This window comes from Polistes canadensis, unplaced genomic scaffold (assembly GCF_001313835.1).
Source record: "Polistes canadensis isolate GaletaPanama2010 unplaced genomic scaffold, ASM131383v1 scaffold_139, whole genome shotgun sequence".
In the NCBI taxonomy this organism is placed as follows: Eukaryota; Metazoa; Arthropoda; class Insecta; order Hymenoptera; family Vespidae; genus Polistes; species Polistes canadensis.
The window spans coordinates 321750-342430 of record NW_014569686.1 but is presented as its reverse complement, the minus strand read 5'-3'; the positions used below and the strand labels follow the sequence as shown (position 1 = coordinate 342430).

General features: G+C 27.7%; 6 protein-coding genes across 12 annotated transcripts; 3 read left to right on the top strand and 3 right to left on the bottom strand.

The window, feature by feature from the left end:
- The first annotated feature begins 24 nt into the window (after positions 1-24).
- On the top strand, positions 25-3177 carry LOC106788444 (snRNA-activating protein complex subunit 1-like). Of its 3 annotated transcripts, none has more exons than XM_014751701.1 (6): positions 25-353; positions 467-761; positions 858-1192; positions 2189-2439; positions 2536-2812; positions 2912-3177. In XM_014751701.1, exons 1-3 carry the CDS (start codon positions 214-216, stop codon positions 1137-1139), a joined length of 717 nt encoding a protein of 238 aa, XP_014607187.1. In that variant the 5' UTR covers positions 25-213; the 3' UTR covers positions 1140-1192; positions 2189-2439; positions 2536-2812; positions 2912-3177. The 3 variants fall into 3 exon arrangements, with proteins under 3 accessions (XP_014607187.1, XP_014607186.1, XP_014607188.1); XM_014751700.1 differs by having other exon boundaries at positions 2186-2439; XM_014751702.1 differs by having other exon boundaries at positions 858-1194; positions 2573-2812.
- On the bottom strand, positions 2182-3910 carry LOC106788445. The gene is made up of 6 exons (XM_014751703.1): positions 3618-3910; positions 3227-3538; positions 2923-3047; positions 2731-2848; positions 2485-2651; positions 2182-2407 (listed from the first exon to the last, which is right to left on the bottom strand). Exons 1-6 carry the CDS (start codon positions 3813-3815, stop codon positions 2182-2184), a joined length of 1146 nt encoding a protein of 381 aa, XP_014607189.1. The 5' UTR covers positions 3816-3910.
- Positions 3911-4481: 571 nt separating this feature from the next.
- LOC106788441 (probable ATP-dependent RNA helicase DDX23) lies at positions 4482-8189 on the bottom strand. Of its 2 annotated transcripts, XM_014751696.1 has the most exons (10): positions 8089-8189; positions 7148-7772; positions 6757-7089; positions 6259-6681; positions 6038-6164; positions 5840-5963; positions 5647-5762; positions 5289-5549; positions 5030-5204; positions 4482-4948 (listed from the first exon to the last, which is right to left on the bottom strand). In XM_014751696.1, the coding sequence occupies exons 2-10, from the start codon at positions 7759-7761 to the stop codon at positions 4725-4727; spliced, it is 2397 nt and encodes a 798-aa protein (XP_014607182.1). In that variant the 5' UTR covers positions 7762-7772; positions 8089-8189; the 3' UTR covers positions 4482-4724. The 2 variants fall into 2 exon arrangements, with proteins under 2 accessions (XP_014607182.1, XP_014607183.1); XM_014751697.1 differs by lacking the exon at positions 8089-8189 and having other exon boundaries at positions 7148-7829.
- A 315-nt stretch (positions 8190-8504) lies between these two features.
- LOC106788443 (ubiquitin thioesterase OTU1) lies at positions 8505-10628 on the top strand. The gene is made up of 3 exons (XM_014751699.1): positions 8505-9504; positions 9603-9919; positions 10044-10628. Exons 1-3 carry the CDS (start codon positions 9111-9113, stop codon positions 10260-10262), a joined length of 930 nt encoding a protein of 309 aa, XP_014607185.1. The 5' UTR covers positions 8505-9110; the 3' UTR covers positions 10263-10628.
- Positions 10629-12461: 1833 nt separating this feature from the next.
- On the top strand, positions 12462-16564 carry LOC106788437. 4 transcript variants are annotated; one of them, XM_014751689.1, is made up of 7 exons: positions 12462-12844; positions 13490-13789; positions 13862-14002; positions 14066-14263; positions 14338-14520; positions 14599-15106; positions 15192-16564. In XM_014751689.1, exons 2-7 carry the CDS (start codon positions 13580-13582, stop codon positions 15827-15829), a joined length of 1878 nt encoding a protein of 625 aa, XP_014607175.1. In that variant the 5' UTR covers positions 12462-12844; positions 13490-13579; the 3' UTR covers positions 15830-16564. The 4 variants fall into 4 exon arrangements, with proteins under 4 accessions (XP_014607175.1, XP_014607176.1, XP_014607173.1 ...); XM_014751690.1 differs by having other exon boundaries at positions 12462-12942; positions 13558-13789; XM_014751687.1 differs by having other exon boundaries at positions 12462-12942.
- A 256-nt stretch (positions 16565-16820) lies between these two features.
- On the bottom strand, positions 16821-19831 carry LOC106788438 (GPI transamidase component PIG-T). Its single transcript, XM_014751691.1, has 8 exons — positions 19428-19831; positions 19158-19335; positions 18826-19057; positions 18583-18747; positions 18224-18521; positions 17898-18050; positions 17461-17707; positions 16821-17340 (listed from the first exon to the last, which is right to left on the bottom strand). The coding sequence occupies exons 1-8, from the start codon at positions 19609-19611 to the stop codon at positions 17085-17087; spliced, it is 1713 nt and encodes a 570-aa protein (XP_014607177.1). The 5' UTR covers positions 19612-19831; the 3' UTR covers positions 16821-17084.
- Between the last annotated feature and the right edge of the window lie 850 nt (positions 19832-20681).

Here is a 20681-nt window from a genome sequence, read left to right as displayed (position 1 = left end):
GCGTTTGCTTCGATAAGAAAACGTATAACAAGTTAGCCTATCTTTTGAGACAATATTGCCCTGTCCCACCGTTTTTAGTTTATCATTCTGAGAACGAAGCTATTCCGTGATTCAGAGCTTTGTTCATTCAGTATTAATAATTTCATCGTTTTTATAATCTTTTGTAAAAAGCAATTAGTGAAATTTTATAATTAAATTAGATAAAATAGAACTATGAACAAACCTTTTATTATAACCGCTGGTTTTGAAAAAGATTGTGCAACATTAATCGAACGTTTTAATAAAGCAAGCGATATAAGATTTAAAAGTTTTTGTGATATTTGGAAAGATTCCAAATTTAGTTTAATATTTAAGTAAGTTCAAATGAATTTTTTGTAATTTAAAAAATAGATATATCATATTTTAATATATATTTGGTACATTAACAAGAATATATATTTAATTAATCTATAAATTCTTTTTACAGAGGAAAAGAACGTATGGTTGAATTAATAGAGTTTTGTGAGGAGACATTACATTTAGTTAAAAAATATTTGTTTTTTGGTACATTCAAAGATCGCATTTGTGGATTATACCTCTTATATGGAATATATTTTAAAATGCCATGTTGTCAATTTAAAATTAGGATTACACAAAGAGAATGGCAAATGATCTTGGAATTGCACAATGAAATTAGGGAGGGAGAACATCATGATGCCAATTACATATTAAGCAAACTTATTGTCAATAATGCTTTTATACATTGTCTTTTTGAACAAGAGGTATATATACACATAAATGAATGTGGTTTTAAAAAAATCAAATTTGTTAAGCCTAAGTTATGTACTTATAGCTTATTAATTATTTCTTATTTATAGATTAGTTTTGAAAAAAGCCTTAGAAAGAAATATTGTTATCACAATAATTATTCAGTTTCATCGGCTATTACAGATGTTGTTGAAAAAGATCTGATATTTGAAAAAATAAATAAACTTAGCAAAGCTTATCAACAGAAGAAATCCGAAGCAATTTGCGATAATAAAAATAGTTCAAGTTTAAATTTATTTAATTCTAAGGTTGCTTCTGAAATTGTAGATGAAATTTATAATTTAACTAGAAATAAACAATATGATAAAGAAATGGATCAAAGTGAAGCTTAAAAAAGATATAACTGAATATAAAGATCTTTGCAAAGTGACCTACTTAATTAACCGTGTGAGTTTATATTATTATTTTATTATTTATATCTTTCATTATTTTTTATTTTATTATTTTAGTCAGAAATGATTCTTATTTTACTCTCTCTTTTTAAATGATCTTAGAAATAATTTATTATCATATATATGTGTGTGTGTGTGTGTGTGTGTGTGTGTGCCCATAATTATGAAAATGGTCTAAATCAAAATTAAAAAAAAAAATAGAGTTTATTAGTTATTTCAAATTATATTATTTTAAACTAATTATTTCAATATAATTTTTACAATATTGTCAAAAATGAACTGTTAGATAGTGCTTATTATTTCAACATTATATGAAATTCATTTAGTTTTCAAATGTAATCCTTTAAATATCTTGAAACAAGAAATATATGATTTACATTAAATCATTTTTCATAATTATATATACATATATATCATTTATTAAAACAAGACACACACAATATGTAGACTTTTATACATTTATTAATAAGCACACAAAATACCAGTAAAGAACATAACTCACAGAAAATCCTTAATTATTATAAATTTAACAATTTTTTGTGGTTTCTGCTTGAATATTACAAAATTTCATATTTTAAAAAAATAATCTCTCATACGCTATTGTCTTTGGACATTAAAGCAATTAAATTAAATTCCTAAACATATATTGGGAATGCAATTCATGTAAATTTTTAAACTTATAAAAATCGATAACTTTTGGTCTTTTTAGTTTGATCTTTTTTTATAGAATTATTATAATTGTATACACAAATATACATACACACATATAAGATGTATATACATAGTTTGCGTATATAAAAAAGTGCATTGCTTTTTTATTATAAAATCTCTTTCAATGTTGTCATTTGTTGAAAACTGCTTTGAACGATAAATATATTCAATTGTTGACTATGCCTCTTACACTTGCTCTAATGCACATATACACATACTTTTAATTAAAAAAAATAATCTTATGGCAATATCTAATTGATATTTGAACTTTTCAGTAGACTTTCAACTGGTCATTGTCGTCAAATCCAGCACTGTGTCCTGCATTGCGTACAATAAAACTTGTTCCATCATAATGCATGCGCCGTTCTCCTCGACGTACAAATAAATGAGATGTTTGGCCCAATGATGCTGTGCAATGTAAAAAAGGTGTTGTCAGGGACGCTGTTCCATTGCTAGGCGACGTTCGTAGTTGATATTTATTGCTGTTACGTGCAATCCTGTTAAATATTATAATAAATTTATTACTGAGGTAAGTTATTTTTATTCTTTATTATTATATATATAATAGAAATACCTGACAAGACCATCTGGGGTCTGGGAAATTCTAACATTGTTGATGATCCAGTTTTCAACACCTTCATCCGTCATCCAATATTGAGTAGCTCCAAGTGCTGTTACTGCTTCTTGCAAGCATGACGATCCGTGTCGCGAGCCAGAGTAAAAAACACTTAAGGAAAAGTCCTAAAATGGTGTCGAAATGAAGTGTAATCGGATGTAATTACAATCTTTACTTGTTTACAAGATCGTTAATCTATTATACTTGACTCATATCTGAAAACGAGTCAGTAGTAGTTCTGGTTCCTGCTGCATCCACTAAATATACAAGAGCACATTGTTCACAGGTAAAACTAACACCCTTGTACCACATCTTCGCGTATCTAACAATATAGGTGGAAATAAAAATTTGATTATAATGTACTTTTCTTTTTATAATTTTTTAGATATAACTAACTTATTATTTCCATGGGTATCGTGAGCTAGAATTTCAACGCGCGATCCATATTGATATATTCTTCCATTTGGATGTAATAATGCAGCAGCAGCTCCAGAACAGCTTAACGAAAGTACAATATTATTCTGCACTGACAAAAAAATATATTTAAGTATTCTATGAATACTCTTTTCCATTATCACCATAATATCATTATGATACAGTGTTAATGTAAGGATAATTATAGAATTACGAAATATATACATGCAGGAGAATCATAAAATGAGGGTTGTGATTTAAGATAAGGATAAAACAATGGATACACCTTAAAATTGATCACTCTTACAGCACGATCCACTGTCATGTCAACTCTAATCCTATTGCGAAGTCTCAAAGAAATGGTGCCATGTGGTGTTGCAATAGCACCTCCTGCACTCGCATCGGTGCTTTCATGTTCTCTCCAATTTTCCGTATAAACGCAGGCTTCCTCAGCTGTGTAATATGGAGTAGCTATTGATTTTGGAGTCCTTGGCTGTCTCCAAATAGCTGCTGAACTCGAATAAGTGGTTGCTCCTGTTATACCATTCCATTGATCTGCTGGTGGTGTTTCAAAGTACTTGGAAAATTCACTATACCGCTGAAAGCCGTATACCATTTGTTGGACAATTAAAAAATAGGAAACATGAAAATATGTATTAAATGTATTTATTGTATACTTGAAAATTAGTGTTCTCAGTTTGTGGATGATAACTGTGTGCTGTATAAAGTGATCGTGGTCGCATTGGCGTTACAGGTGCGCTTTGGCTTTGAATCGTTGCCATAGAACAGGCTGGTAATAGAGTTGTTCCTTGTGGTCCTGCCGAAGCAACACCTTTTTGCATATCCTTACGAAATTCGCCGCAGGGATTTGCCATGACTTTTACCTATTATTATTATTATAATATCGTTTTATTTCGATGAGATATTAAAATTAAAAAACCTATTAAGATAATAAATTGTAGATAAACCTTGGAATCGTTGGTAAGACTTTTCGCTTTTTTGCGACGAGCTTTTCGGGGTTTGGACACCGCCGTTGGACCTCCTTTGTTTATGTGATCCACGGTTGAAGCAATTTTTTCCTGATCTCAAAACTTGGCGTACACTTTTTTGAAATCTTCGAGCGTGTCCTCTTTTTATCTAAATCTATGTTTTGTTAACGTGAAACCTCATCTAAGAACTATCATTTATTATTCCCTTCTTTTCAATAAGATTTTCTTCTGGATCAAGGAAAAAAATAGGAAAGCAAGTCAGACAAACATTACTCGAAACTGATGATAGATAATATTCCAAAGAGAGTTCATTTTGATGAAACAAATGATAAATTTGATTGTCCGTTGCCCTTGACGATCACGAAATTGACCAGAGATGAAACTTCGTTTATATTTTTTAGAAGCGTTGCATTATTCGTATGTTCCGTAGGCAGCTTATTATTCTAGTTGGCCTGTTACACTTTTATCATAGTATAGTAATATCAATATTCAATCATTTTCAATCTTTTTTCATTAGAATAGTGATATCAATTCGAGATGCAAAGATATATATATGAAAGTCGATTTTTTATTAAAGCAAAACTTATTAAAGTTCGTAGGTAACTAATTTTAATAAGTTTTTATATTGTAACATGAATTTTTAATTACATTTTTATATTATAAATCATATATAGTAAAATATTACTTATCTTGTGTTATACACCTACAATATAATTATTATAAATGTATTTAACTTATAGTAAGTTTTTTAATTAAAGAAGTAGAAAGAAACCTGTGTTTTGCGTCAATTATTATCTATGCAAATATTTTTTCTTCTCGACGTTTTTTAGTAACCACTGTGCCTGGCTTATGTTGAGCATCCGGATGATTAAGTAATTCTGGTGGACACGTTGATATTGGACTTGCAAGAATTGTTTGTTTTAAATCATAGAATAGATGGCTGTCGTCTTTTGTACAGAAAGAAATAGCAAGACCTGCTTTACCAGCACGTCCTGTTCTACCAATACGATGCGTATAATCTATAAAAGAATACAATTAATTATATTAGTAAATGTAAACATTGCCAATTATAATTTGCCATTGATATCTTATTAACATACCTTCAATAGTTTTGGCCATATCGTAATTAATAACCATAGATACATCTTTAATATCAATACCACGTCCAGCAACATCGGTAGCAACCAAAATATCTTTACTACCACTTTTAAGAGATGCAAGAGCGTATTCTCTTTGTTCTTGGCCTTTACCACCGTGAAGAGTACATGCGTTATACTAAAAATAAAATATTTTTATCACGTAATTGTATGTATATATATATATATATATATATGCATGTAATAAATCATTATATTTTACCCCAAGTTTTTCCAATCCTCTAGCAAGTACATCAGCACCCTTCTTTTGATTAACGAATATAATAACGGGTGGCTCGACACCTCTGCTAAGTATTTCCATAAGTTTCTTGCGCTTATCAGCTTCACCCATTATGTGAACTATTTGTTCAGTTCGTTCTGTAGGTTTACCAACGCTACCGATGTAGACTACAGCAGGACGTCTTAAATAAGTTCTAGCCAAACGTTCCACTGCTGGAGGCATAGTAGCTGTAAACATCACAGTCTAGAAAATATTTAAAAACAAAAAATTAAAAATGTCTTAAAAAAGACAATTCATGAATATTATTTTATCGTAATATATTGATGTATCAATCAATCACCTGTCTGTATTTTTTCTTTGTATTGTAATTAGCTAAAAGTTTTTCTTCATTCTCAGCGTCTTCATTATCTGGTTTTAAATTTGTTACTGGCATATATTCCAAAATTTTCTGAACATCTATAGAAATAAATGTAATTATTATTTTCCATATCAATATTTTCAGTAAATAATTAATATTTTAATATATAAATTACCTGGTTCAAAACCCATGTCTATCATTCTGTCAGCTTCATCCAATACAATATATGTACATTGATTTAAAACTAAATATCGATTTTCTAAGACATCTATCAATCTTCCAGGAGTGGCGATAACAATCTAGAATGAAAAAAAAATCTTTGAAGATAATTTAGATTAAAATTAAATTTTTTTAATAATTTATCTCTTTTTACCTCACATCCCATACGTAGTCTAAATCCTTGTTCTTCTCTAGACAAACCACCCACTACTACAACAGTCCTAATGCCTAAGGGTTGTCCAAATTTGTTAGTTTCTTCTTCAATTTGTTGTGCTAATTCACTAATAAAAATAAAAGAAATTTAATAATACTCTATATTCTTTGAATATATATTTGTGTCCATGTAATAGAAAATATTTTTGTGGATTTACATACCGAGTTGGTGCCAGAATTATACTGTAAGGTCCTTGATCGGCTTCTTCTAATCTTTCAATTTTAGGCAAACTAGTAATCCATAATAAAAGAGGAATTAAAAATGCCAATGTTTTTCCAGAACCAGTTTCAGCAACACCTATAATATCACGATTTTGGAGACCTATGGGAATAGCTTGTCTTTGAATAGGCGTTAGATCCTTATATCCCACTTTATCAATAATATCTAAAATTTCTTTCGGGAATCCAGATTCTTTCCATGATCTGATAGGATCAGGAATACGTCCTCCTTTGATGGTAATGTTATAATCCTCTCTAAATATACGCCAATCTCTTTCGGTCATTTCATTAAGAGCCTTCTCAGACCAATGACGATCATCCCACTTTTGTTTCTCTTCTTTCCTTTTCACTTTTTTCAGTCTCATTCTATAAAATAAAAAATATTTTGTTATGGTATAACTTTGAAAGCTACAGTATAATCGATTAAATGAATATACTTACTTTTCTTGTTCTTTCTCAGCTTCTGTACGTCTTTTTTCTAACAGTTCACCATAAAATTTGCTTTGATCTCGTTTCTGAGCTTTAATATCAATACCTGCGAGATTACCCCTTCCGAAAAATTGTACCTGATGTCTTTCTTTGTATATACTGTTGTAATCAACTGATGTATCCTCCGATGTATCCCAATCAAACACAAATTTTCTATCATTCAATCTTCTTACACGTCGTTTCTTCTTTACAAGACCGAGATAACGTTCTTTAATAGCTTCCACTTCTTTCTCTTTATCTTTATCTTTTATTTCTTCTTCTCGTGAACGTTGAGTATCTCTACGTCTATTAAAAAGAAAAGAAAGTCAGCTTTTAATATAACATAAAATGTTAATAAACTTACCGTTCTCTATCATCCCATTCTCTTTCCTTGTTTTCACCACCGGAGAAAAATGCTTTTCGTTCTTCCTCCTGTTGCTTCTTTATAGCTTCTACTTCCTGTTGACGTTTTTCTAATGCCAAAGCTACGCGTTCTTCTTTAGTTAAAAATTTAGGCTTGGCACGTGCTTCTTCCTCTGCTTTTTTTTTAGCCAATAACTCTTCCAAACTCAGTGGTTCTCTTTTCTGTGCTGATTTAGATTTCTCATCGGTTTCTTCTTCTTCCTTTTTAACATCATTTTTGACTTCTTTCTTTGCTTCTTCTTCAACAGAAAATATTGGACTTCCCTTACGTTTCTTATCATCTTTTCCCTTATCTTTAGCATCCCGTCTGTCCCTAGATCTATCACGATCTTTCTCACGAGATCTATCTCTTTCTCTGGAACGTTCGCGATCTCTGTCCCGTGATCTATCACGTTCACGTGAACGTTCCCTAGATCTCGAACGTTTCCTATCCTTTTTTCGATCTTTCGAACGGCTCCTGGAACGACGTCGATCACGACGTTCTCTTTCTCTTTCACGTTCACGTTCTCTTTCACGAGATCTGCTACGTCTAACTGTTTTCTTATCGTGTGCCATCCTTACACTTACTGTAAAGGGAGAGAAAGAGAATATTAATACTGTTTAAATTATTTAAGGTTAAGTTTCTCAGTAATTGCTACTATTACTCAACTCTCTCTCTCTCTCTCTCTCTCTCTCTCTCTCTTTTAGATAGAATTAAAATTATATAATTAAGAAATTAATTTCTATCAATAGTTCTCTCAATTCTCTTTTAGAAAACTTTTATATATATTAAACATTATTATACATATATGTAGCAAACACCATAATAAACAAAAAGAAACCATATTTTTGTAAAGAATCTTATAAAAATATATTTATTATCATTCTTTACAAAATACTAACCTATATAAAGAAATTTTTTATATTAATGCTTCGAGATTTATAAATAATTTTACAACTAAATGTAATAATATATATATATATATATGTATTTGTATTTATAAAAAAAATTATTTAAACCATGATATATGATATTGCGTAGAATTCCAACAACGATTAAAAATTTGTTTACATCGGCACTACCTGGTGTGAACACTACATAAACTCGTATTTAAAAAGTCGATATTAGTTTTCTAATCCTAATCGATCTTGGTGTTGACTTTTTTAAATTTCTATGAACAAAATTAACATTTTGACTGTTAATTATAATCGACATATAATTATCATCATATATTTTAAACATCTCTTTGGATGTATGTATGGATGTATAAATAATATCAAACTTTTATCTGCAATATCGAGATTTATTTATTTTTCAGTCATTAACCTTATGCAATGTGCGACGAGTGCATCATGAAAATTTTTCAACGTATCTGACGCAGTTGGCGACGTGGTCGCATAAGATTGAAAAAAACGGAAAAAATAAGAAGAAGTAAGGAAAAGAGAAAGAAAAAAAAAACAAAATTAGCATCGATGGTTTGCGTCTATATATGCTTTGCGATTAAAGCTCTTAAAATGTGACCTTATTCTTAACTTATATGTACGTATCTACATACATATGCATTGTGGTGAATTGGTTATTATCAGATCACATGACCAACAGTAGATATATATGTTAATATATAACGGGTACTGTGGCTCTATAATAGATTTTGTTAATAAATCATATTTTAGACACTTTGAATTATTTTCATTTTGTAACCAAAAAAGGAATACCAAATCAAGAATTAAAATAAAGAAATGATGAGTATGGCTAATAAATAATAAGTCAAAGTCAGTGTATGATATTGGTATGACTCTACATACATGATATGATTGATTCCTTGAAAGGAGGTTGGGACAGCTGATTGAAAGAAAAGCCACAATAAGTTTAATTTTTTTTCTCTCCTCTTTTTTCGTTTAAATCATAATAAACGCTTGAAAGCATGGCTGGATTTGTTTTAAGGGTTAAAACAAAGTCAGGACAGAAAGTTGTAAATGGGCTTGTCCCACAGGATAAAGTAGCTGCATTGAAATCGAAGCTAGCCGATGTGACAGGTATTTCTGTCGATGCTCTTCACGTTCTTGGTGGTTTTCCACCTAAAGCGATCAATCTTGACAATGGATCGGCTACTATTATGGACAGTGGTATAGTTTCTGGCGATACTCTGATTATTGAAGAAAAACAAGTTATTAATGGCGCTCAAATAGAAACTGAAATTGGTAGATCTCATATTGTTAATGATGAAACTTTCCTTAATACACCTGGTGTTCTTATGAAAATGGTTGTACCAGCAGATAATTCATGTTTATTCACTAGTGTTGGCTATGTTCTTAATGGTATGTTATACTCTTAGAATACATTATTAAATTATAGATTTATTATAGTTGTACACGCTTAACGTTTATTTAAATCAGATATATATTTTGTTATATAGGAAAAGTTGATAGTAGTTGTTCAAGTTTTATGAGAGAAATCATCGCTAATACCGTCGCCTCAGATATAGAGGAATATTCTGAAGCTTTTTTGGGTAGACCTAATGCAGAATATTGCAAGTGGATTTTAAAGTCAGATTCGTGGGGAGGAGCAATAGAATTATCTATACTGTCGAAATTTTATGGATTGGAGATAGCTGTAATTGATAGTATCAATGCTATTATAAACAGGTTTGGAGAAGATCAACATTACGCTCAAAGAGTATTTCTTATATTTGATGGAATACATTATGACCCGCTTTACTTGGAACCACTTGATGTGAGTTATAGATAATAGATAAGAAATGTAGATAATAAATAAATTTTATTACATTAATTTTAGTTATATGTTAAAGCAGATTTATTAACAGCTTATTTATTAAAAATAATTTATTTTTTTCTAGGGTGGTTCCATTCAAACGATTTTTTCAACAGAAGATGATAGAATGTTGTTAGAAGCTGCAGAGCTTGCAAGAGAAGTGAAGTCTAGTCGCCAATATACAGACATTCAAAAATTTAAATTAATGTGCTATGTTTGCAATATTAAATTAAATGGACCAGTCGCAGCACGACAACATGCCAGTGAAACAGGTCACAAGAGCTTTGGAGAAGTGCCTGTATAATGTAGTTTCAATTTGATCATCTAATATATGATAAGTATTTTTAATCAGACTGCTATATATAAGGCGTTCGATAAATTAGTCTCAATTAGTCTGATTTTGTCACTTGATCAAGGCTTAAAAACATTTTAAAACTATACACCAATACTTCTCCTGTCCTAAGTATGCATATATACAATGCACTCTCTAATAGAATTTTATAAACAAATAATTATATGCTGGTTTTTTATTTAATCGAAACAAATTTTTTTTCATCAATAACCATACGTAACAATTCAATCTTTTATGTGCGCGCATGTGTTTTATTTTCTTATATATAATAAAATCATTATAAATAAAATCATGCATATTATATTTTTAAACAAAAAAGTCTATTTATACATATTTTTAAAAAACTCCATTTATATGTATTTAAAAAAAAAAATGTATACGTTTTTTATTATCCTATTTTTCTTAAAGTTAGGAAATTTCCACGTTTCGTATTTAATTCAATTCTTTGATAGAATGTTTGGCAGTATTGTTATTAAAGAAGGAGAGTGAGATATATTATTTTATTATAAAATTAGATATGTTAATACCATCTATATTTCAAAATGACTGAAATTATAGACTTTTTAATTTCATTTATAATATGTGGGAGTGTACAATACCGGGGGAAAAATTGCATTCATTATCTTTCGCGCGCGCGCGTTTATTAGAGTAAATAATATTTTTTTTAAACATAAGTAAAAAGCATAGCTTAATTGTATTCACATACACACACATATATTATACTATTAAAATATATTTTATATCTTTCTTATATATCTAGCATCTTTAGATTAAGAATTTGTGATTATCCTTAAATACGCGCGCGCGCGCGTTGTAGTAAAAATAATCAGTTTAATTAGGCCAACATGTGTTTCATGTTATTTTCATTTATAATATTTTTTTAAAAATGACAGCTGATAATAATTAGAGTCATTTTATGAAATGCATACAATAATATAATCAGTTTAATTTAACTAAGAATATTAAATATATCTCAAGCTTAACTTGTAAAAATAATACAAAGAAAGAAAAATATTATAGTTATAAATTACAAAAAATGCAGCTATATAAAGGTAATAATAATACTACTTACAAAAATAATGATTCCTCTGATGAAATTTTCATCTCCACAGGATATTTTAAATATATATATCAATAATTAAGAATCTTTAATTATAATAAGAAGAAATGGTTGTAAACAAATAATATACTAAAGCCTACTAAACCAATTTCACTTCATCTACACAAAACATATTTTGTACTAGATTATTTTGTCGAATTATAATTATTTTCACGCATAATATCAACAATTGAACAACAAAAATTATGTCCAATTGTTAGATGAAAATTAATATTTATTAATGGTATTATATAAGTTATAGTAAATTCTTTTCTCTTTTTCTTTGTCCTTAATTTTTAATAGATATGAGAATCTAAAATGCATTGAAATAGGTTTCTATATTTATTTTGTTTATTTAAAAAGATATTAAATATCTTACGATATCACTAATACAATAGATCATAATTATGTGTATATATACACACCTAGTATATTTTTTAATTGATTATATATCTAAAAACAGATAGAAAAGAATTTACAACTATTTATTACTCAGGAACTGATAGAAACATGATATATAATAGATAATTTTACACAAATTTATATTTATATGATCATATAGTACACATTTTCTCAAATCATATGTTTGTTCATTATATTATTCTCATGAAATTATTTGAAATAAAAAAGAATTATGTACATTATGTGTTCTTTCACATTAATATTTATTAATACTTTTTTATTTCTTCATAATTTAGATATTTATTTATTAAATATATTATTTATATATCAAAGAATACATTATAAGAATAAACATTTAGATATTCAAAATATTTTGTAACATTTACAGAATGATATAATGTTACAAAAATTCATTAAGAGTGTATACTAATCAAAGAAAATTATATTATACATTTATTATGCTAATCGTAATGTAGTCAATATTCAGGGTGTTTCATGCCAATTGGAACTAATTGTATTTTCTAAACGGTTAAAAATAGAAACGATAGATTAAAGATAAATGATATCAGATGATATGTTAATATTATTATATAGTGCATAAAAATATTACAACAATTGTTGTAGTCAAAAATATAAATTTTAATTAAAAATAAAAAGGTACAGTTGCATTTTTTTAATGCATATTTAGGAGATACAGAAGTTGTTTCAGTTGGCATGAGATATCCTATATATGTTATCAATTGGTCGCCATATTGTCGAAAAAGTGTCCATTTTTAAATGGACATATGACAGTTAGTTTCTTTCCGATCTCGTTTATATTGCTCACCTCAATAATTTCTTACTAAATTTACAATATTTTATATATATAATTTCATATATAATATAACACCACATATTTTTTTGTCACGCAGTTGAACCTATCATACCAAGCTATCACTACGCTATCTATATATTTGTAAACTGCATTAAAATGTGCAGGGACCTTCAACATCGCATTCCAACAGTTTACTACAACCCCTATATATTTTAGTAGGTATGTGTTGTGGGCAGATTCTTTTACTTTTTTGAAGTTATATTATGGGAAATGTATCAAGATAATAACTATAGATATGTGTGTGAAAAAATTCAATCGTATGTAGTCAATCTAATGTATGTTAATCTAAATACAATATATTCCATTTGAAAACATTTTTTGTGTGATCCTTCGCTCTTAATGTGAAATGCCTTATAAAGATTTGCAACGAAAGCATTTTGCGTAGCATGCAATTTCTAAGAAATTATCATTTTTCTTCTCGTAATTTTTTAAATAAATAAATGTGTGAATAAATATATCTCGATAAAAAAAAGTTACATCAAAATATATATCTCTGTTTAAAAGTAAAAATAAAATAGATAATTATGTAAATATTTCTTATTTATTTCGTTTAAGTAAGGGCATTTCTATATTTTATTGATAAAATAATTGTCAATATATCTGTCATCTCATTAAAGCATAAATATTTGTTTATATACTCTAAAAAAATAAGTTGAAAGGTTTTCATTTGTCAATCGATCATTGTCAATCAATTTATTTATTTAATTTTTGCATCACACATTTGTATTTTTTAATTTAATTAAATGTATGCATATGTTTTACTATAATAAATAATAAATATTGTCTTTCTTTGTTTTTGTGTAGAATACTAAAGCTAAGAAACAGCCTTTTACAATACTGTTCCCGTAATTAATTTTTATTGAAATAAACAGATGTTAATAATCTCAATATAAAATGAAGTATTCGAGCGTTCAAGTAGATGTTTACGAGGTAGATTTGCCTCAAAACCACCTCCCAGATCTTATGTATGATAACATGACGGAATCTGCTAATGAAACCATAGAATTAGTTTGTGAAAATTCTCATGAAGAAAGTTCTATGGTTTCTAATCTTCCACTTCTATTTGCTGATGGGTATCCAACTTCTTTAGAAAAAATGACATTGGTATGTTAATGTTTCATTTAGATTTAATTCTATAATAATGGAATTCAATATTAATTTGTTCTTACATTACAGACACAATTAGAAAGTTTTGTAACATTTATGATTGAGTGTTCATCAGGACATGATATTAACGAAGTTATAAATAAACCAGCATGGTGGCCTGAAGAAATAAAATTTTCTAATCCTCTAATACGACCTAAAAAGTTAACAGATGTAAGTAAGAAAACGTTTAATTATATTCGATAAATAAAATAACTATATGTAAGTTTTTAACAGAATTGGATGGCAAGTCTAAAAAAAATAGTGCTCAGATGTTATGCATATCATAAAAGTGAATATTTGTTACGTTTTTGTTCATTTCTTGCACGATATTCACACGAAGAATTAGACTATGTTAATAATTGGGATTCCACTACTAGTTTATATCACAAAAGTACTAGTAAACTCTTAGTAACATTCCGTAATGAGAATATGGTATGTATCTTTCTTTTATTTTTCACTATTCTTATTATTATTTTCGTTCATTATTATTATTTCTTTCTTTTCAGAATTATGATAAAAAGAATGAAAATCCAAGAAAAACATTACTTTTTCATAATGGAATTACATCCAATTTTGCTAATAAATCTAAACAACAAACACAGTCTTTTATGATGGTTCAACCACCTTGCGATGACATATATCTTTGCGACAACTGTGACGCAGAATTCGTTGGACTTGAAAAAATGAAGGTACAATACACTAATTAAAATATCTATAAATATATTTTTATGAATTATTATTATGAGCTTATTGTTCTAATATTTCAGGAACATGAGCTGATTTGTTGTTCACAACAATATCACGAAAGCAACAGCTCACGACCCAACACACCAGACTTCTCTGTCGTTCAACCAGAAACAGACCAAAATGAATTTTTAGAATATTTTAAATTACGTTCGAGAGAAAAAGAAGGCGAAGTAACTGTGTCGAATAAAAGTGAAGCGATTAATAATACGTGTATAGTAACTAGAACCTCGTCTCGTGTTAGAGGATCAATTAATTTAACTAAATCTCGAGCGATTCCATTTTCTTCACCTGCTGGTATGATATTAGCCAAAAAATCCAAGACAATGACTGAAGAAACACAACAAGAACGATTAGAAAGAATAGAAAGGCATGTACTTGCACCACCTGTAACAAGTTCGTGTAGACCAAAATGGTTAGATAAAGAAGATGAACGTGATAAGTGGGTTACAACATATAAATTCAGTCGAGATAAACAAATTGATTATGTACATCAATATAAGTTTGCTGATGCTTTAAAAGGAAAACCAAGTGTGTATAATGCATAAATGTTTAATGAACATGAAATGAATACATTTTAAATGACATAATTTAATTATTTCTTTTCTTCCTTTAGTTTTGGATATAAAATCGCAAATTCTATATGCTGCTTGTCGACCCGTCTTTGTTACTCTCACGAAATTAAATCAAAAACAAATAGAAGATTATAAGCAAAATTCTTTCAAACATCGAAATTCTTCTACGAGACGATCATATATAAAGGCTGGACCTGCATCCAAAACTAAATTAAAGACATTGGAAGAAGTACCAGTTAAGAAAATGATAACAGAAAAAAGTATGCCAATAACACCATCTAATACACCATTTGTTACATCTGTTAATAATTATTCTGAAAACAAATCAGTCATTAAAGACAGTACAAATGAAATAACAGAAATAACATATTCAGTAAAACAGAAATCAATTATGGTTATTGATCTTTGTTCATCCGATGAAGAAGAAATTGAGAAGACACTTAAATCTGATGAAAATCGGGACCCAATGAATTCTATACTCGCAGAAAATTCATTACCTACTTTATCACCGAATAAAGTTTGTTCAAAAGCTTGCATTTATCCTGCAAATTCAGCCAATCATTGGTTAATGCAAAGTATTTTTAGCGAAGATAATGAAAATCATGTAAACCGATGTCACATCGGTGGCGTTTTAAACACATGCATCAAAATTTCTCCTGTACTAAGACCAGCACCATAAAATATAATAGAATATTTTTATTTTAAATACGTTTTAATTAATATCAATATTTATTGTTTTTACATTATATGAAAAATATGATTAAAAAATTACTTTTTGTTATATTAACATTGACTCCATAATACTTTTTATAGCAATGATTTGAAGAGTTTATTATTACTTATAGCATTGTAGAGAATATACATTAGTAATATATTGATTTGAAATTCTTTTATCTCGTTTTATATATAAAGAAAAAAATTTTGAAAAAAGGAAAGAAAGAAAGAAAAAGTGACTTTATTATCTTTTTACAAATGCGTAACATCACAAAAAAAAACGAAAAGAAACTTGCGGTCTTTGAAAACAAAGTCTTAAAACCAATTTTTAGCGCAAGAAAGTATGAAATCTGCGAAGAATTTAGGAAATTACATAATTTCGAGATGACGGAATTATATAACTTTTTAAATATCGTAAGAGTAGTAAAGCGCGACAATTACAATAGGCAGAACACGTAGCATACATGAAGGGATAAAAGAATGACACATAGAGTATTGTTAGGAAAACTGAATAACAAAAGGTCATTAAGAAGACCTTTAATAAGAATGTTTCTAAGAAGAAACATTAAATTCTATCTAAGGAAAATCGCTCGTTTAGATACACCGTGGACAGAACTCGCGTAAAACCGAGAGGAATAACGTTCTTGTGTTGAAGTGGTAATAAAGTTTCGAGTTCGAAACGCCATATAAAAAAAAAAAATAGTATTACTTATTCTGTTTTCTATATTATACCATGATTATTTGTATATACCGATATATATATATATATATATTTAAGAATATAATTATGTTATTATCTAAGTGATTATTAAAAATGTATGTAGAATATAGTAAGCAATAATAGCGCCTGATAATGATCACGTTTTTATTAAATTTGTTCATTATTTTATTTTAATCGACGTGATTGTTTTATTTTCAAAAACTTTATATACGCTATTATTGCTTCTCCGTAAACAACTATTATTTACATAAAGGATACAATATTTACGAAGTTTTAACATGAGCAATGATAATCCTAAACATAAAAAGATTTTAAATAAATGTTAGTAAAAAGAAATGAAAGGCAATCTTTTTAGAATTATTCATTAAAAATAACATTTGAAATAACAATATTCTTTTATCGTAAGGATTGCTTAACAAATTATTAATACTTTATTTATTTTCATTAAATATATATATTTAATACATATAAAAAGAAACACAAATAACACGCACGATCTTCATTCCTTTTTTTCTTTAGATCCAAAAATCTTTTCTCTGATAAAAGAAAATACTTGATCTTTCCAATCTTTTTCAATATTTTTCAATACCAATCGCTTTGTAGATATATTATGAAGTGGTCCAAATGCTAGAGCAACTGCTGTGCATGCTAAACAAATCACGTTATATGGCATGCTAAAATCAGGGGTTGGAAGACTGATAAGTAAAGATTCTGTTCTTAATTGTACCAGATAATTATCTTGCGAGGCATTAAAGCTGAAATAAGCATTTGGTCAATTGCAATAATAATAAGTTTTGTTATATATTAGAAATAATTCCATTAAAAAAAAGAGAGAAAGAGTATATATTATAAAACATGATTAAATACATATGTACCTCAACGATATAATACTTCCATCAAGAGGTAAAGCGGTATAATTTCTTGCAATTGGTAGCAATGCTGTGATAATAGCTGGACCCATATAAAACCCATGATTTGCATCAGGTGGATATTCTTGCCATTTTAAAAATAAATATTCAATTTCTATAGAAAACTTTGTAACTGAATGAGGTGGTAGGCGTAAAATTAATTCTAAATAATATGGACTTATCCTTTCTTTTCCTGGCATGTAATGAAGTGCTACTGCAATTGTTTTTTTTCATTAAAAATATAATCAAAAGAAATATAAAAATGTATAATAATAAAAAAGTTAAAAATGTGTTTGTTAATAGTATTGTATACAACAAAATAATGATAAAGGTTTTATAATAATATTATTATTATTATTATTAATTATTATTACTAAATAAAAGAAACAATTAAAGTGTCTTACGTGGAACAACATTTTTCCCATTACATGTAATTTGAATAGTGTGCAAATAGACTGATAGATACCATGGAATGTTTTCTAATAATACAATATCAAGTGCCTGCCAGTGATTATTATAAATCTTCGTTACTAAACTACCTTTCTGTTGACCAGAACCTATTAAATATAGAATGAATAAAAGTATTATTTTATGATTTGTAATAGGGATTATAATAAATCTTTTAAAGAAAGTATCTTTAAAAATTATATCTAGAGATAATACTTATTTATCTAACAATTACTATTATAAATCATTGCGATAATTATGAATAGAAACAACAAGTATGTACCTATAATATATCTGTTTGCGTAAAGAACAGAAGGATAATTAATGACTGCAGTCTTTGTTGTACTATGTTTAACTGCAATATTAAACATCCCTTCAGCAGAATGCGATCTAATATCATATACAGCAATATTATTCTCTTGCCCTCCGCGTAAGCTTTTAAGTTTAATTGTTGGTTTAGGTGTTATTTCATAAGTATGATGCGTATTATTAATTGATATATCGACATATATGTTACTTATTATCGCAAGAGGACACGATCCTTTAATTCCTATTCCAAAAAATTTTCTTATCGACCAATCCTGTAATAACAAATATAATGGTTAATATTTTCTTGTGATTTGGTTTTTTATTGTATCTTACCTGCGTATCTATCATATTGTCATATATTAATGAAACTGTCAGTTGTAATTCTAAAAATGTATCCGTGCATGCTTTAGTAGTGCATATTGAACGAAAATGTATTCCAAGAGAATGATAATTTGTATTATGAATGTATGCGGAATTCAACAGAGTTCCTAGACCTTTCTATAAAATAGAAATCATTCTGTAAGTTTTGTTATTAATAATATCTATTACTATTATACATATACTTTAAGTCAATACCTTGGAATCACATGGTAATAATTTCTTAAACGGTGTTAAATTCTCTGTGCAAACAATTTCCCGTGGTAAGGAAGAATATCGCAAATGAGTAGAATTTGGTGTTTGTTTAACAACACCGCGAGGACGAAAAGTAAATTTTGGTGATACACTGTTAGCAAAATCAACAAAATTTAAAGAGACGCAAAGTAAACCTGACAAAGCATTAGTAAATCCTTTCCATTCTTGATCAATGCTATCAAAGAAAAAAAAATTAAAAAGTACAATTTTATAAATTAATGATAACACTTTATCTGGAGATAATATGAATATAATAAGTAAATAATTTGATTTACTTGGTAACATTTTTATTAAACCAAGCATATATCTCAGCTCCGGGACCAGCATCGTAGAAAGGATAGCCCCATTTTTTATAATTCCATAAACCTTGAGTTAAAGTAACATGAAATTCATCTATTTTATGACGTCCTATAATTTCACCTAATCCTCTGGGAAACAAATGTGTGTGATGAACTGAAATATGTATTATATTTAAATATATTTGTATAAGATTATATTTGCATGCAAAAGTGACATAAAAGAAGATAATCAAAAACTTTACATACAAGACTTTGGTGTATTTAATGATTTCCATAACGTTGTAAATTGAAAATAAGCATAAATATGACCGCTTGGTAAAGGTTTTAAAAACAATTCTTCATTGAAACAATCAGCCTGTGTACTAACGCCATTTATTATTCCTAATAAAACACTTATACCAAGTAAGAAGTATACTGTATACGATCTCATTTTTTAATAATCATTGACACTTTTAAATAAATTAATGAAACATACAATTAGAGTCAAAAGTTTTTAGAGAGAAGAGATATAAATTAATAAGTTATCTTATAAAAATCAATTAATCTTTTTTCATTACATTTTAGGTTCGTATTTAATGTGTTTAATTTTGCAATCTAGAAAAATAATTCGCCTAAAAAGTCTAATAATGCCTAATATTTATTAATCTCGTAGTTCACAGAAATGTCGATAGGTGGCACACGTGTCGTCAGGAGTTTAAAAAGAAATAGAAAGGAAATATGTCCAAAAGTGAAATAGTCAATAATAAAAAGACAAATCATGTACAATGGTGAAATAATTAATAATTAATTAAATATATAATTATAAGTATTTAATATATATACATATGATAATTGATGTTATTGCTATCAAAAACAAACAATATATATACATTGCATATATATAAGCTTTATTCATATTTTGTGAGAAAACATTATTTACTATTTTGTTATTATATATCAATAGTTTTCATATTAATTAATCAATCAATCTTTTCTCATTGATCTCTGTGATATTATAAATGCAATAGAATATTTATAATATTTTTAACCAAGAAAGTATTGTCAGATATTGTTAATGTTAGTATTCTATACTGATTTCCATCGAAAAGATTTTTTTGCATTTTTTTTTTACTTTTTTACATAAAATTACTTTGTACATTTGTTTAAAATTATAGTTTATCATATTTTTATATACTTTAACCATAATTTTTTACGCAGATTATCCTTCAGTTTTTTTATATTTTATATATTTTATTACATACTTAAAAATTTTAGAATTAGTTTAAATTATCTACATTTAAATTATTTTTCATTCAAAATTTAGAAATAATTTTTGTCTATACATACGCACAAAATGATCTATATATTGATCAGTATAATGTAGAAAGAGTTTTAAATAAAATGATTTATATGAAATGTATTATAATCTATAAACAATTCTATAAATAAATAAAAAATTTGTAATCAATCAATTTTCTTTCAATTACCTTGTATTCTTAGAAGAAAAAACAATATAATTAA